This window comes from Lathyrus oleraceus, chromosome 4 (genome assembly GCF_024323335.1).
Source record: "Lathyrus oleraceus cultivar Zhongwan6 chromosome 4, CAAS_Psat_ZW6_1.0, whole genome shotgun sequence".
NCBI lineage: Eukaryota > Viridiplantae > Streptophyta > Magnoliopsida > Fabales > Fabaceae > Lathyrus > Lathyrus oleraceus.
In genome coordinates this window covers 500,314,661-500,335,992 of record NC_066582.1, presented here as the reverse complement: position 1 = coordinate 500,335,992, position 21,332 = coordinate 500,314,661, and the positions used below count along the sequence as shown (strand labels likewise).

The following is a 21,332-nucleotide window of genomic DNA, read 5'->3' as shown; positions in this document are numbered from 1 at the left end:
TCTTAGGGTTCTTTCCTGGTCGCCGCTCTCTAACCTTTTTCTCTTTTCTAGGGTTTTTCCGCCGTTATCTCCTCTCCGCTGAATCGTGGTCGCTCCTCTTTTTATACTCAACTTGCTAGGGTTTTAGATTCGGCTTATGGAGATCAAAAAGGCATCTCTTGGAAGTGCTTTAAGGTGCTTCAGCTTTGTCTTCCTCATTTGACGTTTGATTTGGAAAAGGTAACATGAGCTCTATGCTTTCTTTCTTTGAATTTGTCTCAATTCCTTTTTTTGGACTTTTATTTGTTGAATCTTAACGCCTTGCTAATTTATTTGTTTTTACTGTAGTGAAAATCGGTGAAAATTAAAACTTCAATTATCACAAAGTCTTTCGATCATGATTTGGGTTGAGTGATGTGATTTCATTATGGATTTGTTGCAGGGTTCTTGTGTATCAACTGAAAGTTGAACAAATTGATTTGAAATCTGGTTAGAAGTAATGACACCGTTATTTATAATAGCACGTTGAGATGACTGTGGTTGTTTCTGCGGTTGCCGTCCCAGCTGCTGAGTCACCTGGATTGGTGGAATAACTGGTCATGTTAAGGTTATGGTTGCAACTTCCATTTAGTTTTGGTTTTGTACTGTGTTTGATCTTGGCTTTGATTTTTACAGGGTTGCGGTTGTTCTGCTGCAATGACATTCGTGTGATAACACTTGCCATTGGTGTCGGCAGTCGTGAAGTTTTGGACTTGCTAATGAGTTTGTTACCGCTGTAAATGCTCACATGCCGTGATGGGAAGTCCGTTTTTACCTTTAGGCAAAACTCACTTTTACTTATGTATTTGAAAATGCTCAATTTAAACACTTCTTGACTCCTTGTTTTCAAACACTTGAGTTGAGTTTCTATTTTGATTCTTTTTGTTTTGGGTATTGACTTTTGTGACATTTGCTATTGCTTTCACCAAACAAATTGCATCAAAACCAACTGGAATGGGAGCAACAACAATCACAGTTCAAATCTCAGTAATTCATCAAGTCCCACATGGAAAACCTTTCCACCTTGATTTCGTCGCCAGCAATCATGCGTTATTGATTTCAATTTCAACGGAAAGAGGTAAACAGCAGAGCCAGCTTTTGATTCCTCAGGTAATTTCAGTCTTCACTTTTTCTATAACACTGCTTCTCATTTTTGAACATGGTGCTCTTTGGTAATAGGCAAGAGATGCATATTACAAAGGAGAGCCTTTGATTGTTGATGACATGTTTGATAGAGTTGAGGTATCTTTCTTTCCCAATTCATATATGCTTCTTAACTTGTTATATTTACACTGCTCTTATGAATCTTACTCATATTATGGAAACAGTTGAAGCTTAAGTGGTATGGTTCCAAGTCAGTTGTTAAGTATCCTTGATGCAGTATCAAAAGGCAATCGACCTATGCGGATGCTGAGGTAATTTCTTCACAAGTTTAGATTAATAACTTCTTATTTACTCTACTTATGACATCATAATATTCATGAAAATTCAACAATTTCAGTTGTTGATACTTTAAGTTGTGGTCGGAGAGGCGGATATTTTGGCATCCTGGTTTTCAATCCTGGAAGCCCTTGCAGCAAGAAGCATAACAGGCAACCATTGAGCTTGGTAACTATCATACCCCGATTTTGGTCCTAAATTTTTTCCATTTTTTCATTTTTATTTGGCACTTGTCCTAAAGTTCATTTGCATACATTCAGGACCAAAGGCAACCATCCATTCCCAAATCCATATTTTGTGATAAACATTGGTTATTATTTAGCTTTTTGATCATGGTGCTTTGTGATTACAAAATGGATTTTAGTTATTTGATTTTAATTTTCAATTTTAATTTAATTTCAAAGTAAATCTAATTCCAAATTTCAAGTTAATTTTAATTGTGTTTTACTAATGATTCAAACTCTAATTGATTTTAATTTCCAAATAAATGTTAGAGTTGATATCAAAGTAATTTTAACAAATTATAGATTAATTTGATTTTAATTGGTTTTATTTGATTTTTTTGATTTTAAATTTACATTTTGATTAGTCTCAGATTATTTCTAAAATCCATATCCATTTCTACAACCACAAATTCATTTCATTCAAACCAAATTCAAACATTCATTACACCATTCAAATGTCCAAATAATCATTTCATTCATTAACAATCCAATTACCTTAGAATAACCATGTCAAAAAAAAAAATAATAATAACAAAGCAAAATCTCACAAACATGATCCATTTTCCATCCATAGCTCTTTTCAAATTAAAATAGTACATACACACATTTCATAACATTCAATAATATTTAGCTTTCAAACATTTCCAAACTCATTTTCATACATACATTTTCATGTCCAATTACATTTAATTACCATTGCATATCCATTTCCATATCCTACAACTAACTTCTACATTACAACCAATTCCCAAATTTCACCAAAAAATCACAACAAAATTCCATAATAGTTCAACTTGATATGATAGCCAAACTCCTAGCTCATTAGCAATAATCCCAAGATAGGAAGATTCCGAGCATCCATGAGCGGACGGTGTGTCTCCAAATGTGATCACGGTCCAAACTCTTTGACCAATACCTTTCCACAAAACCAACGGTTCAGAACTGTTATGACTTGTTTTCTGCAACAAATAACAAACTGCTTGCACAATATTAACCACAACGGTATCAGTAACAAGCAAGCAATTCTTCAACAGAGAGCTTTAGGTAGAGAACTTGGTTTAGTGGTTGATCTAACAAATACTACTCGTTACTATCCATTATCAGATTGGACAAAGGAAGGGATTGGCCATGTCAAGATAAGATGCAAGGGAAGAGATTTTGTACCTGATGATGAATCTGTACAAAAGCTTTGCAACGAGGTTCTGAACTTTTGCTCCCAGAGACCAAACACAAAGAAATATATACTCGTACACTGCATTCACAATCATATTACACAGAGATAAATGAGAAAGAATAAGAAAAACGAAAACATAAAGTTGATTTCAAGATAATAACCATTGAATTTGATGGCAAACGCATTAAGTTGCAAACCTGGGATACAGCTGGCCAGGAGAGATTCAGAACTATTACTACAGCTTATTACCGTGGAGCCATGGGTATCTTGCTGGTTTATGATGTTACTGATAAAGCATCTTTCAATAATATTAGGAATTGGGTTCGCAATATTGAACAACATGCTTCTGACAATGTAAACAAGATACTTGTGGGAAACAAGGCTGATATGGATGAAAGTAAAAGGGCTGTACCTACCTCCAAAGGTCAAGCTCTTGCTGATGAGTATGGTATCAAGTTCTTTGAAACCAGTGCAAAAACAAACATGAACGTGGAGGAGGTTTTCTTTTCAATAGCAAGAGACATCAAGCAAAGGCTTGCAGACACAGATTCAGGATCCGAACCACCGGCAGCCTTTCCAAATGCAACAATAGGATTGCAATGCGCCCCTTGACACCTCAACAGAAGAGAAGATAGTAGCAATTTCATTAGATGATCCAAAAGCTTCATTTGTGAACAACGTTGATGAGGTTAAGAAGCACTCTCCAATTTTCTCCAATTCGAAAATACTCAACAGAAATTCCAATACATGTTGAACTTAACCAAACAACTCACAAAACAATCTCAACTGAATCCCCAACAGACATTAACCACTTCTCAACTTCTAACTGAATGAACAATTGAATTTCTAACCAATTCACAACTCAACCTCCGTTCAAAACCTGCAAAGATTCACTACGACAATCAAGAAAATATCCAACCTCAAGCTGCTGTTGCTGTTGCAGCAACCAGTTCGCCTAATGAAACCGTCAAACTCGCAAGAGAAAATTAGAGGAAATTTCGGAGCATGTTTTAGAGAAAAAACAGAAATTGAAGTTACTCTGCAATTGCCGAATCCTGTCAACAGCGGTTCAGTGAACTTCTCTTCTGTTTGAATCTTGATGCGTAAGTTCAGTCCAACTCCCTCAATTGGAATTTTGATGCGACAGCAGACGAGGTTTTTGAAAGGATTTCTCAATGTTTTCAAATGCAACCCTTGGCCTATTACGCATTCTTTGCAACTGCATCACAACTTCTAAGCATTGCATGCTCTACCTATCTGTCACGGGCCTGATATGGGAAGCTTTCTGGCGCCAAGGTATCTGCCTCTCCGACCTGAACCAATCCGCAATCCGATCATTTAACAGACCTCAAACCTGTAGCGGAAACGTGTTACAAAAATATAATCAACCATCGACCAAAAGCCACAAATTAACAAAATTCATAACTAGCTAACCACTTCCCTAATCGTTGGTCAAGGAGCTCCATGACAGTTTAACCACTATTGTTGTCGCAGCTTATGTCATCTTGCTTTGCAACAGCATCACACCATCATTATCCTGCAGGAAATGGCCATGTATTAGTCCTGCATCCATTAGTACCTGTCATAGCACAACCAAGCTTAGTCGTTTCAAACAAGTTTTCAAACCGAGGCACATCAGTTAAGCATACCGAATGCAGCCACAACACAACAGAAGCAACAGAGAATAACGAGTCGGTTATATACAAAGATGTGTCTATGGAAAGAGTTTCTTTCTTAGTACAACAGGCCATGAGGGCATTCCATGCTCAGAATTTAGGAAGTGCCAAATCAAGACTCAACCTATGTGCAGAAGACATTCGTAGTTAGATAGAAAAAGTTGGTAACAATTCAGAGTTATGTTCACAACTTGGAGCAGTCTTGGGTATGCTCGGCGACTGCTGCCGAGCAATGGGTAATAGCAGTTCTGCCAAACTTATTTTGAATGTTCATGTTGGAAGAGGATTCGTGGGCTTGCAATCCGGAAGAATTCTGCACAAACATCAGATGCAACAATTATTCATAAGCTCACCGACTCGGCGATAAACGTGAAAGGCGGGGTTAAAGACAAGTGATAAGAAACAGATACTAACCAAAGAAAGAAGTTTGATCCACGGAGTCTCGTACCGTATAAGCCGTAATGTGAGAGCATTGAGCACCATAAACAGACCAAAATCCCAAACTAATCCAATTGTTACTCGAACAAGGCAACTTCATCACTTCAACATAAAATTACAGCATTAACACAAGGAAAGTCAAAGCTAAGCTCGACCAAGGACTTGCACTCGTCATAAAGCAACACCAACCTCAATGCATTGCAAAGAACCCCTCTCCATTCATTTGATCGTGTTTCACTGCAGTAAAAGGACACATTAACTCAGCAAGGCAGTAAAATTCAGAAGATTACCCAAAATAGAGTTGAGACAAAAGCGAAGAAGAAAGCTTGAGTTCAGAATACCGTTTTCGGTTTTAGCATTAAACAGGTCAATCCAAACTGAGCAGATAAAAGAGGATTTTACAGAGATACGCTTTTGAACACAAGGGTACCAATTGAAACCCTAATTCACAGAGCATAAATAGGAGAAAGAAATCAGTGAAAAAAAAGGAGATTGGGGGAGGCGGAAAGGAAAAATTTCAAAGCAAATCAAAACCCTAATCCTAAAGTAAAAGAAATCCAGTACTTGAAGAGGCGAAGAAAAAGGTTCGATTGTTACCTGAGCTATCGTCGCCATCGAAGGTCCGAAGGTGAGCTCCCTCTTTTGTCTCAACCATGGGTTTGCTCTCTCTGGTTAACGAGGGTAATCGATGAGGGCGAGAGATAGACATTGAGAGCGATTGAGAGCGATGAGAGACGAGAGAGAGACGTTGAGAGACGTGGAGAGCGAGTCTGAAGCGAGGAAGAGCGATTTTTTTTGTGTGAAGTAGAGTGAGAGACAACGAAGATGATGAATGTCTGTTACTTTTCTTTTTTCTTTTTTTCTCTAATTTATTTTAGATAGAATAAGTCATTTTTTTAAAAACTATTAAAATTCATTTAATTTTCCTAGGTATTAGTTAATAAATGTTTTTTATATTTTCAATTTATACCCCATTGAAAAATCCAACAGCCAAGCGGCTCGGTTTAATTAGGGTAGTCCACCGGATTTCTCTTTTATTAGTTTTTTATTTTAATTCTATTTTTTTAATTTATCTTGGTGTATATATCCAAACTAGCATTAAAATAATAACTAGTCATGAGTGGTCTGGTGGAGAGGGGTGATTTTTATGGTCTTTAGTGTAGTGGGTTCGATACCCGTATTGAACATTTTATTTTCTTTTAGCATTTTATTTTTATAGCATTTTATTATATGTTTGTGTTTTTATTATACTCATGGTTGATCTGCTTTCTTTTAATTTCATCATTCATTCAAAACCATTTTAAAACTATATTTCTCTCGATTCAATGTCGAGCCCATTTCCACACCCTTGTAAGTCGATTGCTTTTAAGCATCGCCATCAACCTCACATAGCTTACTCTTGGGCTTTCTTACAATGAGCCGGTTCTCTTGCACTTACACTCATGCATTGCATTATTTGTTGTTTGGGCCCGATTTAATTATTTCATGATTTTGAATCCCCCATTCGACAAAATGTACCCCACTCCCCCGATGTGTAATAATCTTGTACTATTTTATTTCTTTATTGCTTGGTTGTTTAGTTAGATACTAACACAAGAATAAAATCAACAATTTCAAAAAATGCAAAAAATATGACTCGACCCAACGTCGAGTATTTTCTCAATAAACAAATCAATTCATTTCTCCCTCCAATTCTATCCCATTTCTTTCAAACTTTCATCAAACGCTTGATTCAACGTCAAGCCATTTTTTCTAATAAAAAATCAAAAAATATTAATTCATATTCAAGACCTTTTCAATAAAGATGGAAATGGAACGTGGTGTATACCGCGCACTCCTGAGACTAGGATTCGAGATGTATATCTCGCCAATCCTAGCTCTCGTCATCATCCAAATTTATCCACTTTGTTTTCCCTCAAACACTCATTCAAATTCCTTTTAAACGTCCATCAACACTTGATCTAGGTCAAGTCATTTTCACAACAAAACTCAAGATACATAATTCTTATTTAACACTTTTCCAATAAAGGTGGAAATGGAACATGGTGTATACCATGCACTCCTGAGGTTAAGATTCGAGACGTATGCCTCGCCAATCTTAACTCTCGCCATCGTCTAAAATTGTCAATGTGGTTTCGTCAAACCCTTTCTCAATCAAATCTAAGATACCTAAATCTTATTTAACACTTTTTCAATAAAGGTGGAAATGGAACATGGTGTATACCATGCACTCCTGAGGTTAAGATTCGAGACGTATGCCTCGCCAATCTTAACTCTCGCCATCGTCTAAAATTGTCAATGCGGTTTCTTCAAACCCTTTCTCAATCAAATTCCAAAATACTTAATTCCTATCTTAACCTCTTTCAATAAAGATGGAAATGGAACATGGTGTATACCATGCACTCCTGAGGCTAGGATTCGAGATGTATATCTCGCTCATCCAAGTTCTCGCCATCACTCAAAATACCTCCAACTGATCAAACTCTTTTCTCGCCGCCATGCGATTAATCAAAAACCTTTTTCATAAATGAAAGATATATTGTCTTAAGTGATATAAAACAATGTTTCGGCCACGATTGTTGAGTAGAGATAAATGACGCTTTTCCGAATGTAGATTTATAAATCCGTTCGATGTGTGGTATGCGTCCACTCCTCATCTGTTTTGGGTAAAACAATGTTTTCGTCGATTAATACAGTATAGCTTTCGCTAAAATCGACCAACAAACAAACATTTTTCTACCCAGAACTACGTAAGCCTTGATTTCTCTGTTGAGATACGTAGGAGCAGGATTTGTAAATCTTGTCAGGCCCATTAATAAAAAACTTAGGTTTAGTCCTTCGTCAAAAATCCAAAAACATTCTTTTCTCATCCTTTTTTCTTTCTTTCCCACTTAATAACTTGAAAAGCCTAACATTTCAAACTAACACTAACGCACACAACTAACCTAATGGTTCCCGTTGAGTACAACGGACGTGAGGGGTGCTAATACCTTCCCCTTGCGTAATCGACTCCCGAACCCTGATATTGGTTGCGATGACCATATCTTATCCTTTCCTTTGTCTTGGGTTTTATCGATATTTCCCCTTTCCTTTTTAGGAATAAATAAAGTTCGGTCGTGACTCTGTTCAGTCCATCATTGCGAGCGTGCGATCGCGCTTCGCTTTGAAGTCGTATCCCCATTTTTTCGAGGTGCGACAGATGGCGACTCTGCTGGGGACTACATCCAATCCCTAAGTGAGTCAAGCCTAGTTAGGACGTTTGTGTGCCTTTGTTTGTTTAATTATGTGGCTTTTCTTTATTGTTTTTACTATCTCTATTGTCATATTGATACGAATATGTTGTATTGGTTCAATTATGGTTTGGTATTTGGATACTCTGATTGCAAACAATGTGGGAAAGACTCTACACCCGAGTAGAGAGTGAAAAAACATAAGATAGGACGATGGTTGAGTAGTACAGACTCCCGAGGTGTATACTTCGTAAGAGTCGGTACGAGAACCTCACTTAGAGTAGATCCTTTTGCAAATATTGTCGCCCGAGGTGTATACCTTGTAAGCTTCGATGTTTCAAAGGGGTCCATGACTCTAAGAACCTTTTAGAACATTGAAACTTTGGCCAACTAGAAATGATGGTTGCGTAGTATGGATTCCCGAGGTGAATACTTCGTAAGAATCGATACGAGAACCTCGCTCAGAATAGATTCCCTAGATGGAGTTGATGACCGGAAAGTATTTTCCGTAAGCGTCAAATAGTCTTTTGAATCCATGACTCTGAGTACCCTGTCTAGAACCCAGTCGATGGTTGCGTAGTACGGACTCCCGAGGTGAATACTTCGTAAGGGTCGGTACGAGAACCTCACCCAGAATAGATTCCCTTGATGGAGTTGACGACCGGAAAGTATTTCCCGTAAGCGTCAAACATTCTTGTGAATCAATGACACTAGGGATCCTTTGTAACAAAGCCCTAGACCATACCCGGTGAGAACCCCGTTTTGGAAAAGCAATCAAATTTATCAGTACCTCGGACTTTTGAACCCGTGTATTGAAGAAAAAACACAAATATGCATGGCTTGTGTAACACCCCGATAAAATATGATAATTATTTAATTTAAGTTTAATAGTATATTATGATGATAATATGAATGAGAGGGTATTATTTTTCAAAATAAAAGATAAACCATTCATATATATTATTATTAGTATATTTATTAATTTAATTAAATAATTGGAATATTATTATTGGAATAATAAAGTTGGAATTGGAACGATTTTTGGAATCAGTAAAGAGTCCCATTTAGTAAAAAGGTTTTTACACGTGAAAACGGAGAAGCGACTAAAAAGTGGAAAAAGGGCAAAAAGGAAGAGCAAGAGAAAAAGGGTTGAAGAAGGGAAAAGCTTGAAGTTAAAGGATTTTCCGGATTAACTCAGGTAAGGGGGGAAATCCTTATTATTATGGGTTAGTATGATTGGGTCAATGGGTAGGAACATGTTTTAGGTTGAAATCCTTAATTGGCTTGAATTGGAATTATTAGGTTTTGATAAATACCCTTGAATTGTGATGAATAAATTACGTTAAAACTGTGAATGAATCTATATTTGGATGAGTCGTAATTTTCTGGACGTGTAGCTTTTTACGGAATCGAAATCGGAGGTCCGGAAGTCCTCCAACGGCGAAAAATACGGGTAATTATGCATTCTGTTCGTTGTTAGCGCATGAACAGCTTTCTGTCTTGCGTTAACCGGTTAACCCAGGGCGTTAACCGGTTAACACTGTTATGATAATTAAAAAAAATTAATTTCTGTCTTGCGTTAACAGGTTAACCCAGAGCGTTAACCGGTTAACACTGTTGAAATACTGTTAGAATTGTATTCTGTCTTGCGTTAACAGGTTAACCAATTGCGTTAACAGGTTAACACTGTTTGAAAAGTGAAAAATTGATATTTAAATATTGTGTACGTTTTGGAATTGAATTATGTGTACATATTGTATGGGCTTGGCTAGGAAATGTGCCATACGCGTATGGGCATGAGGCATACGTGTATGGGCAGAAGTTTGATTTTTCTGAGCTGTTGTTGTGCAGTTTTGGTCGTTTCAGCTGAGTGATGTAATTTAGTTGATGTATGATATAGTAGGGATCATTTCCCGTTGTTTTGAGCAGTATAGGTATTAGTAGAGTGTGTTAATACTGTGATTTATTATTTGGCATGACATGATATGATTCTGTGATAAATATGCTGATGATGTATGATGGTATGCATAATGCTGTGAATATATCTATTATGTATGCAATTGTGGATGGACTGTTTATGGCTTAGAGTGTGAGCATATGTCCATTGTGGATTGTTGTTGATGTTTGCATGCTAGGTGATTTAGCGTGCATAGCATAGCCTTTATGGTGGTAGCTAATTCCCATGGTAAGGAATTAGTGAGGGAGTCACTAGGTCTCAAATGAGTGGGACTAGTGAGCTTGGTAGCCGTATCTGGGTTTGATCGGTGAGGTTGAACTATGTGTTCACGAATAGTCGGTACCGCATGCATGGAGTCTCATTTCATAATGTATGTATGGCGTATAATATGAATGGATGTATTCCAATATTATATGTGTGTTTTGTGTTTGTGTTGAGTATGATTATGAGTTGATGTTGTCGTTGCTGAATGTGTGATATGATTAGGGTGATGAATGTGTTAATTTACTTAGCATTACATGATATTTTATAATGCTTATTATATCGATTGAGGAACTCACCCTTACAACTATGTTTCAGGTAACGAGCAGTGATTGAGTAGAAGCTAGTGCTTGGAGTCTAGTGTAGTTCCTTAGTGGGTCATGCTCTGGTATATGTAACATCGGGACTGGATGTTTTACTTTGTTTTCATTTTTGGTTGTTGAACAATTTTACATGAAATGTGTTACATGGTTTGCATGTTGTTAGATTTCTATCCGCTGCGAATTGTGCAATGTTTTATTTTGATTAATAAATGAGCATGACAAGTTATTTTGGTGAATGGTGTGAAGTGTCAAGTGTGACACCCTGAAATTGCATATCTACTCTGATTCATATTTTGTTGTTTTAATTAATTATTGGGGTATTTTGGAAGGGTGTTACATTAGTGGTATCAGAGCATAGTCGGTCGAGTCGAGTCGTAATTATTCTGTTTCCCTGTATGTGATAGGTGTTGTGTAACCCTATCAGTACTTATTGTTTTAGCTTGTTGGGTTTTCAGAATAGAGATGGCTGGAAGAGGTAGAGACGATGCTGCGATTGCTGAGGCTCTGGGTATGCTAGCTGGAGTACTTGGAGGGAATCCGAATGTTGTGGGATTGGGAGCTGCTCGTCAACTGAGTGAGTTCCAGAAGAACAATCCTCTAATGTTCAAGGGAGCATACGATCCAGATGGTGCTCAGAAGTGGTTGAAGGAGATCGAGAGGATCTTCCGAGTGACTGAGTGTGCCGATAACCAGAAGGTCAGGTTCGGTACGCATATGCTGTCAGAGGAAGCAGATGATTGGTGGGTTGCTGCCCGCACTGAGTTGGAAGCTGCTGGGAGTGCTGAGATTACTTGGGCGGTGTTCAGAGAGAGATTCCTGAGGAAGTACTTTCCAGAGGATGTCAGAGGAAAGAAAGAGATAGAGTTCTTAGAATTGAAGCAGGGCAACCGGTCTGTTACTGAGTATGCTGCTAAGTTCACAGAGCTGTCGAAGTATTACACTCCCTATGATGAGGCTACTGGGGAATTTTCAAAATGTGTGAAGTTTGAGAACGGGTTACGTCCCGAGATCAAGCAGGCTATTGGGTATCAGTGGAATAGAGTGTTTTCTGACTTGGTTGACTGTTGCAGGATTTTTGAACAGGATACCAAGGCCAGAGCGGAGAGCTATCAGCAGAGGGTTGATAGGAAAGGCAAGAATCAGAATGATCGTGGGAAGCCGTATGCAGCTGGCAAAGGTTTCCAGAGGCAGAGTGGGATGAAGAGACCTAGTGGGGGAGACTCCAGTGCCCCTGCTAAGTGTTACAGATGTGGTCAGGCTGGACATCGTATCCCTGAGTGTACCAGTACTGAGAAGAAGTGTTTCAAGTGTGGCAAAGGTGGTCACTTGGCTGCAGAGTGCCGGTTGAAGACTATGACTTGTTTCAACTGTGGAGAGGTGGGTCATATCAGTCCACAGTGTCCTAAGCCAAAGAAAGAGAACCAGTCGGGAGGCAAGGTCTTTGCTTTATCGGGTTCTGAGACTTCTGCAGATGATCGTTTGATCCGAGGTACGTGTTATATTAATGGCTTTCCTCTTGTAGCTATTATTGACACAGGTGCGACTCATTCCTTTATATCTTTGGATTGTGTTGTGAAACTTAAATTAGAGATATCTGAGACGCATGGGAGTATGGTGATTGATACTCCTGCGAAGGGTTCAGTGACTACTACTTCAGTTTGTTTAAATTGTCCATTGAGTATTTTTGGTAGAGACTTTGGGATGGACCTCGTGTGTCTTCCACTAGTGCGGATTGATGTTATCCTGGGTATGAACTGGTTGGTGTTTAACCGAGTTTATATCAACTGTTTTGATAAGACTGTGATCTTTCCTGAGATTGAGGAAGGAAAGAGTTTGTTTCTATCAGCAAGGCAGGTGAATGAGGCAGTAGCAGATGGGGCAAAGTTGTTTATGCTGTTAGCGACTTTGGAGGCTAAAGATAAACTAGCGATTTGCGATCTAGCCGTGGTGTGTGATTTTCCTGATGTGTTTCCTGAAGAAGTGAATGAATTACCGCCAGAGCGTGAAGTTGAGTTCTCGATTGATTTGGTACCTGGTACTAGGCCGATATCGATGGCTCCGTACCGTATGTCTGCTGTTGAGTTAACTGAATTGAAGAGTCAGCTGGAAGATCTGTTGGATAAGAAATTTATTCGTCCGAGTGTGTCACCATGGGGCGCACCAGTGTTATTGGTTAAGAAGAAAGAAGGTACGATGAGGTTGTGTGTGGACTACAGGCAACTGAATAAAGTGACGATCAAGAATCGGTATCCTTTGTCGAGGATTGATGATTTGATGGATCAGTTGGTTGGTGCGAGTGTGTTCAGCAAAATAGATTTGAGATCGGGGTATCATCAGATACGTGTGAAAACTGAGGATATTCAGAAGACTGCTTTCAGAACAAGGTATGGACATTATGAGTATTCTGTAATGCCTTTTGGTGTGACTAATGCTCCTGGGGTATTTATGGAGTATATGAATAGGATTTTCCATCTGTACCTAGACAAGTTTGTTGTGGTGTTTATTGACGATATTTTGGTGTATTCGAAATTTGAAGAAGAGCATGCTGAACATTTGAGAGTGGTTTTAGGAGTTCTACGAGAAAAGAAGTTATTTGCTAAACTGTCCAAGTGTGAATTTTGGTTAGAAGAGGTTAGTTTTCTTGGTCATGTGGTTTCAAGAGGTGGTGTTGCTGTTGATCCTTCTAAGATAGAAGCGGTATCTAAGTGGGAAGCTCCGAAGTCAGTTTCTGAGATAAGGAGTTTTCTTGGACTTGCAGGTTATTATAGGAAATTCATTGAGGGATTTTCTAAGTTGGCGTTACCGTTGACGATGTTGACTAGAAAGGGGCAGCGTTTGTTTGGGACTCAAAATGTGAAGAAGGTTTCCAAGAGTTAAAGAGAAGGTTAACTACTGCTCCTATTCTGATATTACCAAGTCCGTCGGAACCATTTGAGTTTTACTGTGATGCTTCATTGTTGGGTTTGGGTGGTGTTTTGATGCAGAATAAGCAGGTTGTAGCTTATGCTTCGAGACAACTGAAGGTTCATGAGAGGAACTATCCGACACACGATTTAGAGTTGGCAGCTGTGGTATTTATTCTGAAGTTATGGAGGCATTACTTGTACGGGTCAAGATTTGAGGTTTTCAGTGACCATAAAAGTTTAAAGTATTTGTTTGATTAGAAAGGGCTGAATATGAGACAGAGGAGATGGTTAGAGTTTCTGAAGGATTATGACTTTGGTTTGAATTACCATCCGGGTAAAGCAAACGTAGTGGCTGATGCATTGAGTCGGAAATAATTGCATATGTCTATGTTAATGGTTAAGGAATTGGATTTAATTGAGCAGTTTAGAGACTTGAGTTTGGTGTGTGAGAGTACTCACAATAGTGTTAAATTGGGAATGTTGAAGTTAACGAGTGGTATTCTGGATGAGATTAGAGAGGGTCAGAAATCCGATGTGCTTTTGGTTGATAAGTTGACTCTAGTGAATCAAGGTCAAGGTGGTGAATTCAGAGTTGATGAGAATGGTGTTTTGAAATTTGGTAATCGGGTGTGTATTCCGGATGTTACCGAACTTAAGAAGAGTATTCTTGAGGAAGGACATCGTAGTGGCCTGAGTATTCATCCTGGGGCTACGAAGATGTATCATGATTTGAAAAAGTTATTTTGGTGGCCGGGAATGAAAAGAGAAATTGCGAGTTTTGTTTATTCTTGTTTGACTTGTCAGAAGTCAAAGATTGAGCATCAGAAGCCGTCTGGGCTAATGCAACCGTTGACTATTCCATAGTGGAAGTGGGATAGTATCAGTATGGATTTTGTTTCTGGTTTACCTAGGACAATTAAGAATTTTGAAGCTATTTGGGTGATTGTTGACAGATTGACAAAATCGGCTCATTTCATTCCGATCAGAATGGATTATCCGTTAGAGAGATTAGCTGAGTTGTATATTGAGAAAATTGTAAGTTTGCATGGTATTCCGTCGAGTATTGTTTCGGACAGAGATCCTAGATTTACATCGAAGTTCTGGGAAGGTTTGCAGAGGGCTTTGGGAACTAAGCTGAGATTAAGTTCTGCATATCATCCGCAGACTGATGGTCAGACTGAGAGGACGATTCAGTCACTGGGGGATCTTTTGAGGGCTTGTGTTTTGGAAAAGGGAGGTGCTTGGGATTGTTATTTACCTTTGATTGAGTTTACCTACAACAATAGTTTTCATTCGAGCATTGGTATGGCACCGTTTGAAGCTTTGTATGGTAGGAGATGTCGGACACCTTTATGTTGGTATGAGTCCGGTGAGAGTGTTGTGGTTGGACCGGAGATTGTTCAACAAACTACGGAAAAGATTAAGATGATTCAGGAGAAGATGAGGATTGCTCAGAGTCGTCAGAAGAGTTATCACGACAAGTGGAGGAAGTCACTTGAGTTTCAAGAGGGAGATCATGTGTTTCTTCGTGTTACTCCGATAACTGGGGTTGGTCGAGCTTTGAAGTCGAAGAAGTTGACACCTCGATTTATTGGTCCTTATCAGATTTTGGAGAGGATAGGGGAGGTAGCCTATCGTATCGCTTTACCGCCGTCACTTGCGAATTTGCATGAGGTTTTTCATGTGTCTCAGTTGAGGAGGTACATTCCTGATCCGTCGCATGTGGTCCAAGTAGATGATGTACAGGTGAGAGATAACCTGACTGTTAAAACATCACCTATGAGGATCGAGGATCGAGAGTTGAAGCAGTTGCGGGGTAAAGAGATTGCTTTGATAAAGGTAGCTTGGGGAGGACCAGCAGGTGGCAATGTGACTTGGGAACTTGAGAGTCAGATGAAGGAGTCTTATTCAGAGTTATTCGCTTGAGGTATGTTTTCGAGGACGAAAACTCTTTTAGTGGGGGAGAGTTGTAACACCCCGATAAAATATGATAATTATTTAATTTAAGTTTAATAGTATATTATGATGATAATATGAATGAGAGGGTATTATTTTTCAAAATAAAAGATAAACCATTCATATATATTATTATTAGTATATTTATTAATTTAATTAAATAATTGGAATATTATTATTGGAATAATAAAGTTGGAATTGGAACGATTTTTGGAATCAGTAAAGAGTCCCATTTAGTAAAAAGGTTTTTACACGTGAAAACGGAGAAGCGACTAAAAAGTGGAAAAAGGGCAAAAAGGAAGAGCAAGAGAAAAAGGGTTGAAGAAGGGAAAAGCTTGAAGTTAAAGGATTTGCCGGATTAACTCAGGTAAGGGGGGAAATCCTTATTATTATGGGTTAGTATGATTGGGTCAATGGGTAGGAACATGTTTTAGGTTGAAATCCTTAATTGGCTTGAATTGGAATTATTAGGTTTTGATAAATACCCTTGAATTGTGATGAATAAATTACGTTAAAACTGTGAATGAATCTATATTTGGATGAGTCGTAATTTTCTGGACGTGTAGCTTTTTACGGAATCGAAATCGGAGGTCCGGAAGTCCTCCAACGGCGAAAAATGCGGGTAATTCTACATTCTGTTCGTTGTTAGCGCAGGAACAGCTTTCTGTCTTGCGTTAACCGGTTAACCCAGGGCGTTAACCGGTTAACACTGTTATGATAATTAAAAAAAATTAATTTCTGTCTTGCGTTAACAGGTTAACCCAGGGCGTTAACCGGTTAACACTGTTGAAATACTGTTAGAATTGTATTCTGTCTTGCGTTAACAGGTTAACCAATTGCGTTAACAGGTTAACACTGTTTGAAAAGTGAAAAATTGATATTTAAATATTGTGTACATTTTGGAATTGAATTATGTGTACATATTGTATGGGCTTGGCTAGGAAATGTGCCATACGCGTATGGGCATGAGGCATACGTGTATGGGCAGAAGTTTGATTTTTCTGAGCTGTTGTTGTGCAGTTTTGGTCGTTTCAGCTGAGTGATGTAATTTAGCTGATGTATGATATAGTAGGGATCATTTCCCGTTGTTTTGAGCAGTATAGGTATTAGTAGAGTGTGCTAATACTGTGATTTATTATTTGGCATGACATGATATGATTCTGTGATAAATATGCTGATGATGTATGATGGTATGCATAATGCTGTGAATATATCTATTATGTATGCAATTGTGGATGGACTGTTTATGGCTTAGAGTGTGAGCATATGTCCATTGTGGATTGTTGTTGATGTTTGCATGCTAGGTGATTTAGCGTGCATAACATAGCCTTTATGGTGGTAGCTAATTCCCATGGTGAGGAATTAGTGAGGGAGTCACTAGGTCTCAAATGAGTGGGACTAGTGAGCTTGGTAGCCGTATCTGGGTTTGATCGGTGAGGTTGAACTATGTGTTCACGAATAGTCGGTACCGCATGCATGGAGTCTCATTTCATAATGTATGTATGGCGTATAATATGAATGGATGTATTCCAATATTATACGTGTGTTTTGTGTTTGTGTTGAGTATGATTATGAGTTGATGTTGCCGTTGCTGAATGTGTGATATGATTAGGGTGATGAATGTGTTAATTTACTTTGCATTACATGATATTTTATAATGCTTATTATATCGATTGAGGAACTCACCCTTACAACTATGTTTCAGGTAACGAGCAGTGATTGAGTAGAAGCTAGTGCTTGGAGTCTAGTGTAGTTCCTTAGTGGGTCATGCTCTGGTATATGTAACATCGGGACGGGATGTTTTACTTTGTTTTCATTTTTGGTTGTTGAACAATTTTACATGAAATGTGTTACATGGTTTGCATGTTGTTAGATTTCTATCCGCTGCGAATTGTGCAATGTTTTATTTTGATTAATAAATGAGCATGACAAGTTATTTTGGTGAATGGTGTGAAGTGTCAAGTGTGACACCCTGAAATTGCATATCTACTCTGATTCATATTTTGTTGTTTTAATTAATTATTGGGGTATTTTAGAAGGGTGTTACAACTTGCATTGCATTCATTCACATTTCATTGCATCTGCATCTCATCATAACGCATGTCATTTTCCAGACAAAATAAAAAAAAAACTCATCCATCCTTTGTCCGTTGAAGCAAAGTGATTCCCAACACGCGTTTAGAACAAAGAACCATGTCTAAGGAAAATTCAAGAAGCATTGGAGGAGGAAGGCTCAGGTACATATACCTTGATCTCTGGGCCAGGTAATGAGAAAAGGAAAGGACCCTTGAAACCCCTCAAGGTTTTGTTCCACAAGGAAGATGACAGGGATGTGGCTAATGAGCTATCATTGTTTCCTGGTAAGAGCATTGAGATATCATCTTGGATTTCCAATGTCACGACCCATACCAACGAAAGAAAAGGAGAAGTGAGTAGTGGATTCAAGAGGGTTGCGTTCAACGATGAGAATGAAGGAAAAGAATTTGAAGATCATCATGCCAATGTCAAAAAGCTTGTTGATCGCAACCTTCAAGTTTGAAGAAGTCAATTCCCTAAAGCTGGCAGTCATTTGGGTGTTTCAACACTTCTTTTGTAGCTTCTTTGCATGTTGTTTGTTATTTGCTTTTAAACATTGTTGTTTTATTTGAATTGGTAAGATTAATGAAATGTTTATGCATCTTTTGAATTAATCCATTCGTATTCACTCGTTTTTCATTTATGTTAAAAAACAAAAACAAAAAATACTCCTCTCATTCACTTTTGTTTATCAAACCGTTGTGTTAACAAAGATTGGAGGGAGGATGATGAAAACGAAACACCTGAAATTATTGTGGTATGCTTTTGAGTAAAACCTTGTCGATGATGTAAGGCATTGTTTCAAATCCCCAAACACTGAAGAGATAAGGAGTTAATCCCTAGTCAACCACTTTGAGCCTAGAAGTTGGTGTTTATTTTGGATCTAAAACCCTTAATCTTAACCTGGGGCAGGGTAGTTATGTTCAGATAGTTTGATCATGCAGTCGATCTTTCAAAAAATCGTCCATATGTACACCCTCCAATTAGGTTCAACCACATGTTATCCTTCGCGCACATGTTGAAGTGTCGAAGAAGTTGAGAAAAGATAAAATTAATGTTGGTTGATCCTCATCCACCAATAATATGGCAGTCAACACCTTTTTAAAAAAATAGAAAAAAGCCCACTAGGTCAAATACCACAAGATGACTTAGGCAAAGTTAGGGTATCCCGATGGACCAAAAGCTTCAAAAAAGCGGTCCAGGCAAAATTAGGGATAAAATAAATCAATCAAAAGAGGTCATTAAATCCTCGACAAAAACAAAATAAGGTGACTGCCATTTCAAGAAAATCTCACCTTGAACCCTCATTTTCACTTTCGCACCTTCGAGATCGAATGCGTGTGTTGAATTAACTGAACGTAGGAATTGGAGATCATTAAGAAGAAGGGGTGGGTAAAAATAACTTTTGAGCCTTATATCCTTTTGTTTAAAAAACCATGAACCAGACCACGTTACAACCCTTAAAAGACCTAATTGAGACATGGTTTATTTTGAAAGCATACCATAACAAGGTTGTGTTAACTTGACTCCAAACGATTTTTGTTAATCATTTGATGGCGCCAATTTGCATACTGTGAATGACTTGATCACCATTGTGTTCTTATCAATGACTCTTTCACTGTATTTCACCCATTCATATCAATAAACTTTGAATTCAAATTTTTGCATAAACATTGCATTAAAATTACCATTTTTTGAATGCACAATCTTATTTGCGAGTCAACACTAAGCATCAAAGAAATGCCAAATACAGTTGAGGAACTTGATGGAGTGAAAGAAGTCTAAATAGGGGCAAATCACTTTGAGCATCAGTTAATTCGAGCTAATCACCCTAAGGGTCATCTAGCCAAGAGTAATCTGCTTCAAGACTTAGACTGGGGCAAGCCACCTCAGAGCTCAGTAAGTCCAATCACTCCGAGGTTCAGTTAGCCAAGAGTAATTTGCTTCAAGACTTAGACCGGGGCAAGCCACCTCAGAGCTCAATGAGTCCAACTATCCAAAGGACAGTCAATCAAGAGTCTACCATTCCAACATTTGGTTAGTCAAGTTCAAACCATTGCAAGTTTCAAACACTTGGGGCAAGCCATCTCGAGGTAGTCTCATGGCAATTTGTTTCCAAACCCACTTTCAAGGTGAACATTTCCAAAGACCCAACAAACTGGGGCAAGATGAGCCACAGAGGGGCAGAACCTCTTTCTTCATGCTTTCAAACTGCTCAAACAAATTCTACCATACGTCAACAACTGTTGTGTTTAAGACGAGTGCCCGAAAATTATGCTAGCACGATTCATTAATCCTCCAAAAGGATCCATTAGCTAAGTTGTGGCTATCAAACTGGATAGAATCCTCCTTTGACAACATCTATCATAAAATATTTGGTTGAGTTCTCGGTGTTAAGGAATCATGAGCTTCCATAAAAAGCCTTTACAAACTCCCAGTCTGCCCAGTGTCAGCATTCTCATAATCATGATCATTCATATATCATGCATAAAAGGAAATTCAAATCATGCATAGCCGAAATGTACTTCGTGCTCATTTTGCATTGACTCAGGTCTTGTTGTCGATCCTATGATCCTTTGACCTTTGATTCCAGTTTGTATTTGGTGCCCTTCAACTCACATCCGGTTTTCGCAGTCATTTTCAAATCCAGTTTTCGTTCAATACTATTCAGGTCATGTATGAACCTGTTGTTGAACCTTTATTCCGGTATCAGGTCATACTTGAACCTGTTCTGAAGATTTTTTCTCTGTTTGTTCAATACCATTCAGGTCATGTATGAACCTGTTGTTGAACCCTCATTCCGGGGACCGGTCATACTTGAACCTGCTCTGAAGAGTTTTTCCAATTTTTGTTCAATACTATTCAGGTCATGTATGAACCTGTTGTTGAGCTTTTATTCTGGGGTCAGGTCATACTTGAACCTGCTCTGAAGAGTTTTTCCAATTTTTGTTCAATACTATTCAGGTCATGTATGAACCTGTTGTTGAGCTTTTATTCCGGGGTCAGGTCATACTTGAACCTACTCTGAAGAGTTTTTCCTTTTGTTCAATACCATTCAGGTCATGTATGAACCTGTTGTTGATCTTTATTCCGGGGTCAGGTCATACATGAACCTGTACTGAAGATTTTTTTTCTCTCTGTTTGTTCAATACTATTCAGGTCATGTATGAACCTGTTGTTGAGCCTTATTCCAGTATCAGGTCATACTTGAACCTGTTCTGAAGATTCTTTCTTTTTGTTCAATACTATTCAGGTCATGTATGAACCTGCTATTGAGCTTTGTTCCGGTGTCAGGTCATACTTGAACATGTTCTGAAGATTCTTTCTTTGTTTGTTCAATACTATTCAGGTCATGTATGAACCTGTTGTTGAGCTTTGTTCCGGTGTCGGGTCATACATGAACCTGTTCTGAAGAGTTTTTCTCCATGATTATTCCCCAGCATTGTCAGGTCATACATGAACCTGTTGTGGAAATTTCCGTATTCGGGCTTAGTAAGTCAAATTGTGAACTTACTCTCTTGTACTCTAAGTACTGCTTATCAAATTCCACTCAGATTACTCCCCAGTGTGTGTCTGATTCTCCAGCAGGACTGTTTCCCCAGCAAGTTGTTTTTTTACCCCACTTGTCTGTCTCCCTGTGGATCATCAGTATT

The 21,332-nt window shown here is 38.4% G+C and overlaps 1 protein-coding gene and 2 long non-coding RNA genes across 3 annotated transcripts in view; 2 read left to right on the top strand and 1 right to left on the bottom strand.

The window, feature by feature from the left end:
• Positions 1–434: 434 nt before the first annotated feature.
• LOC127076840 (uncharacterized) lies at positions 435–1,726 on the top strand. Its single transcript, XR_007786895.1, has 5 exons — positions 435–586; positions 655–1,128; positions 1,198–1,260; positions 1,347–1,433; positions 1,520–1,726. It is a non-coding gene; the product is annotated as an uncharacterized LOC127076840 (long non-coding RNA).
• Positions 1,727–2,629: 903 nt separating this feature from the next.
• LOC127138221 (ras-related protein RABE1c) lies at positions 2,630–3,468 on the top strand. Its single transcript, XM_051064611.1, has 2 exons — positions 2,630–2,873; positions 2,999–3,468. Exons 1-2 carry the CDS (start codon positions 2,630–2,632, stop codon positions 3,466–3,468), a joined length of 714 nt encoding a protein of 237 aa, XP_050920568.1.
• Positions 3,469–3,899: 431 nt separating this feature from the next.
• Positions 3,900–21,332, bottom strand: part of LOC127076839 (uncharacterized) — a 59,726-nt gene continuing 42,293 nt past the window's right edge. The window contains exon 3 of the long non-coding RNA XR_007786894.1: positions 3,900–4,210. This is a non-coding gene — a long non-coding RNA (uncharacterized LOC127076839). The remainder of the gene's footprint in view (positions 4,211–21,332) is intronic.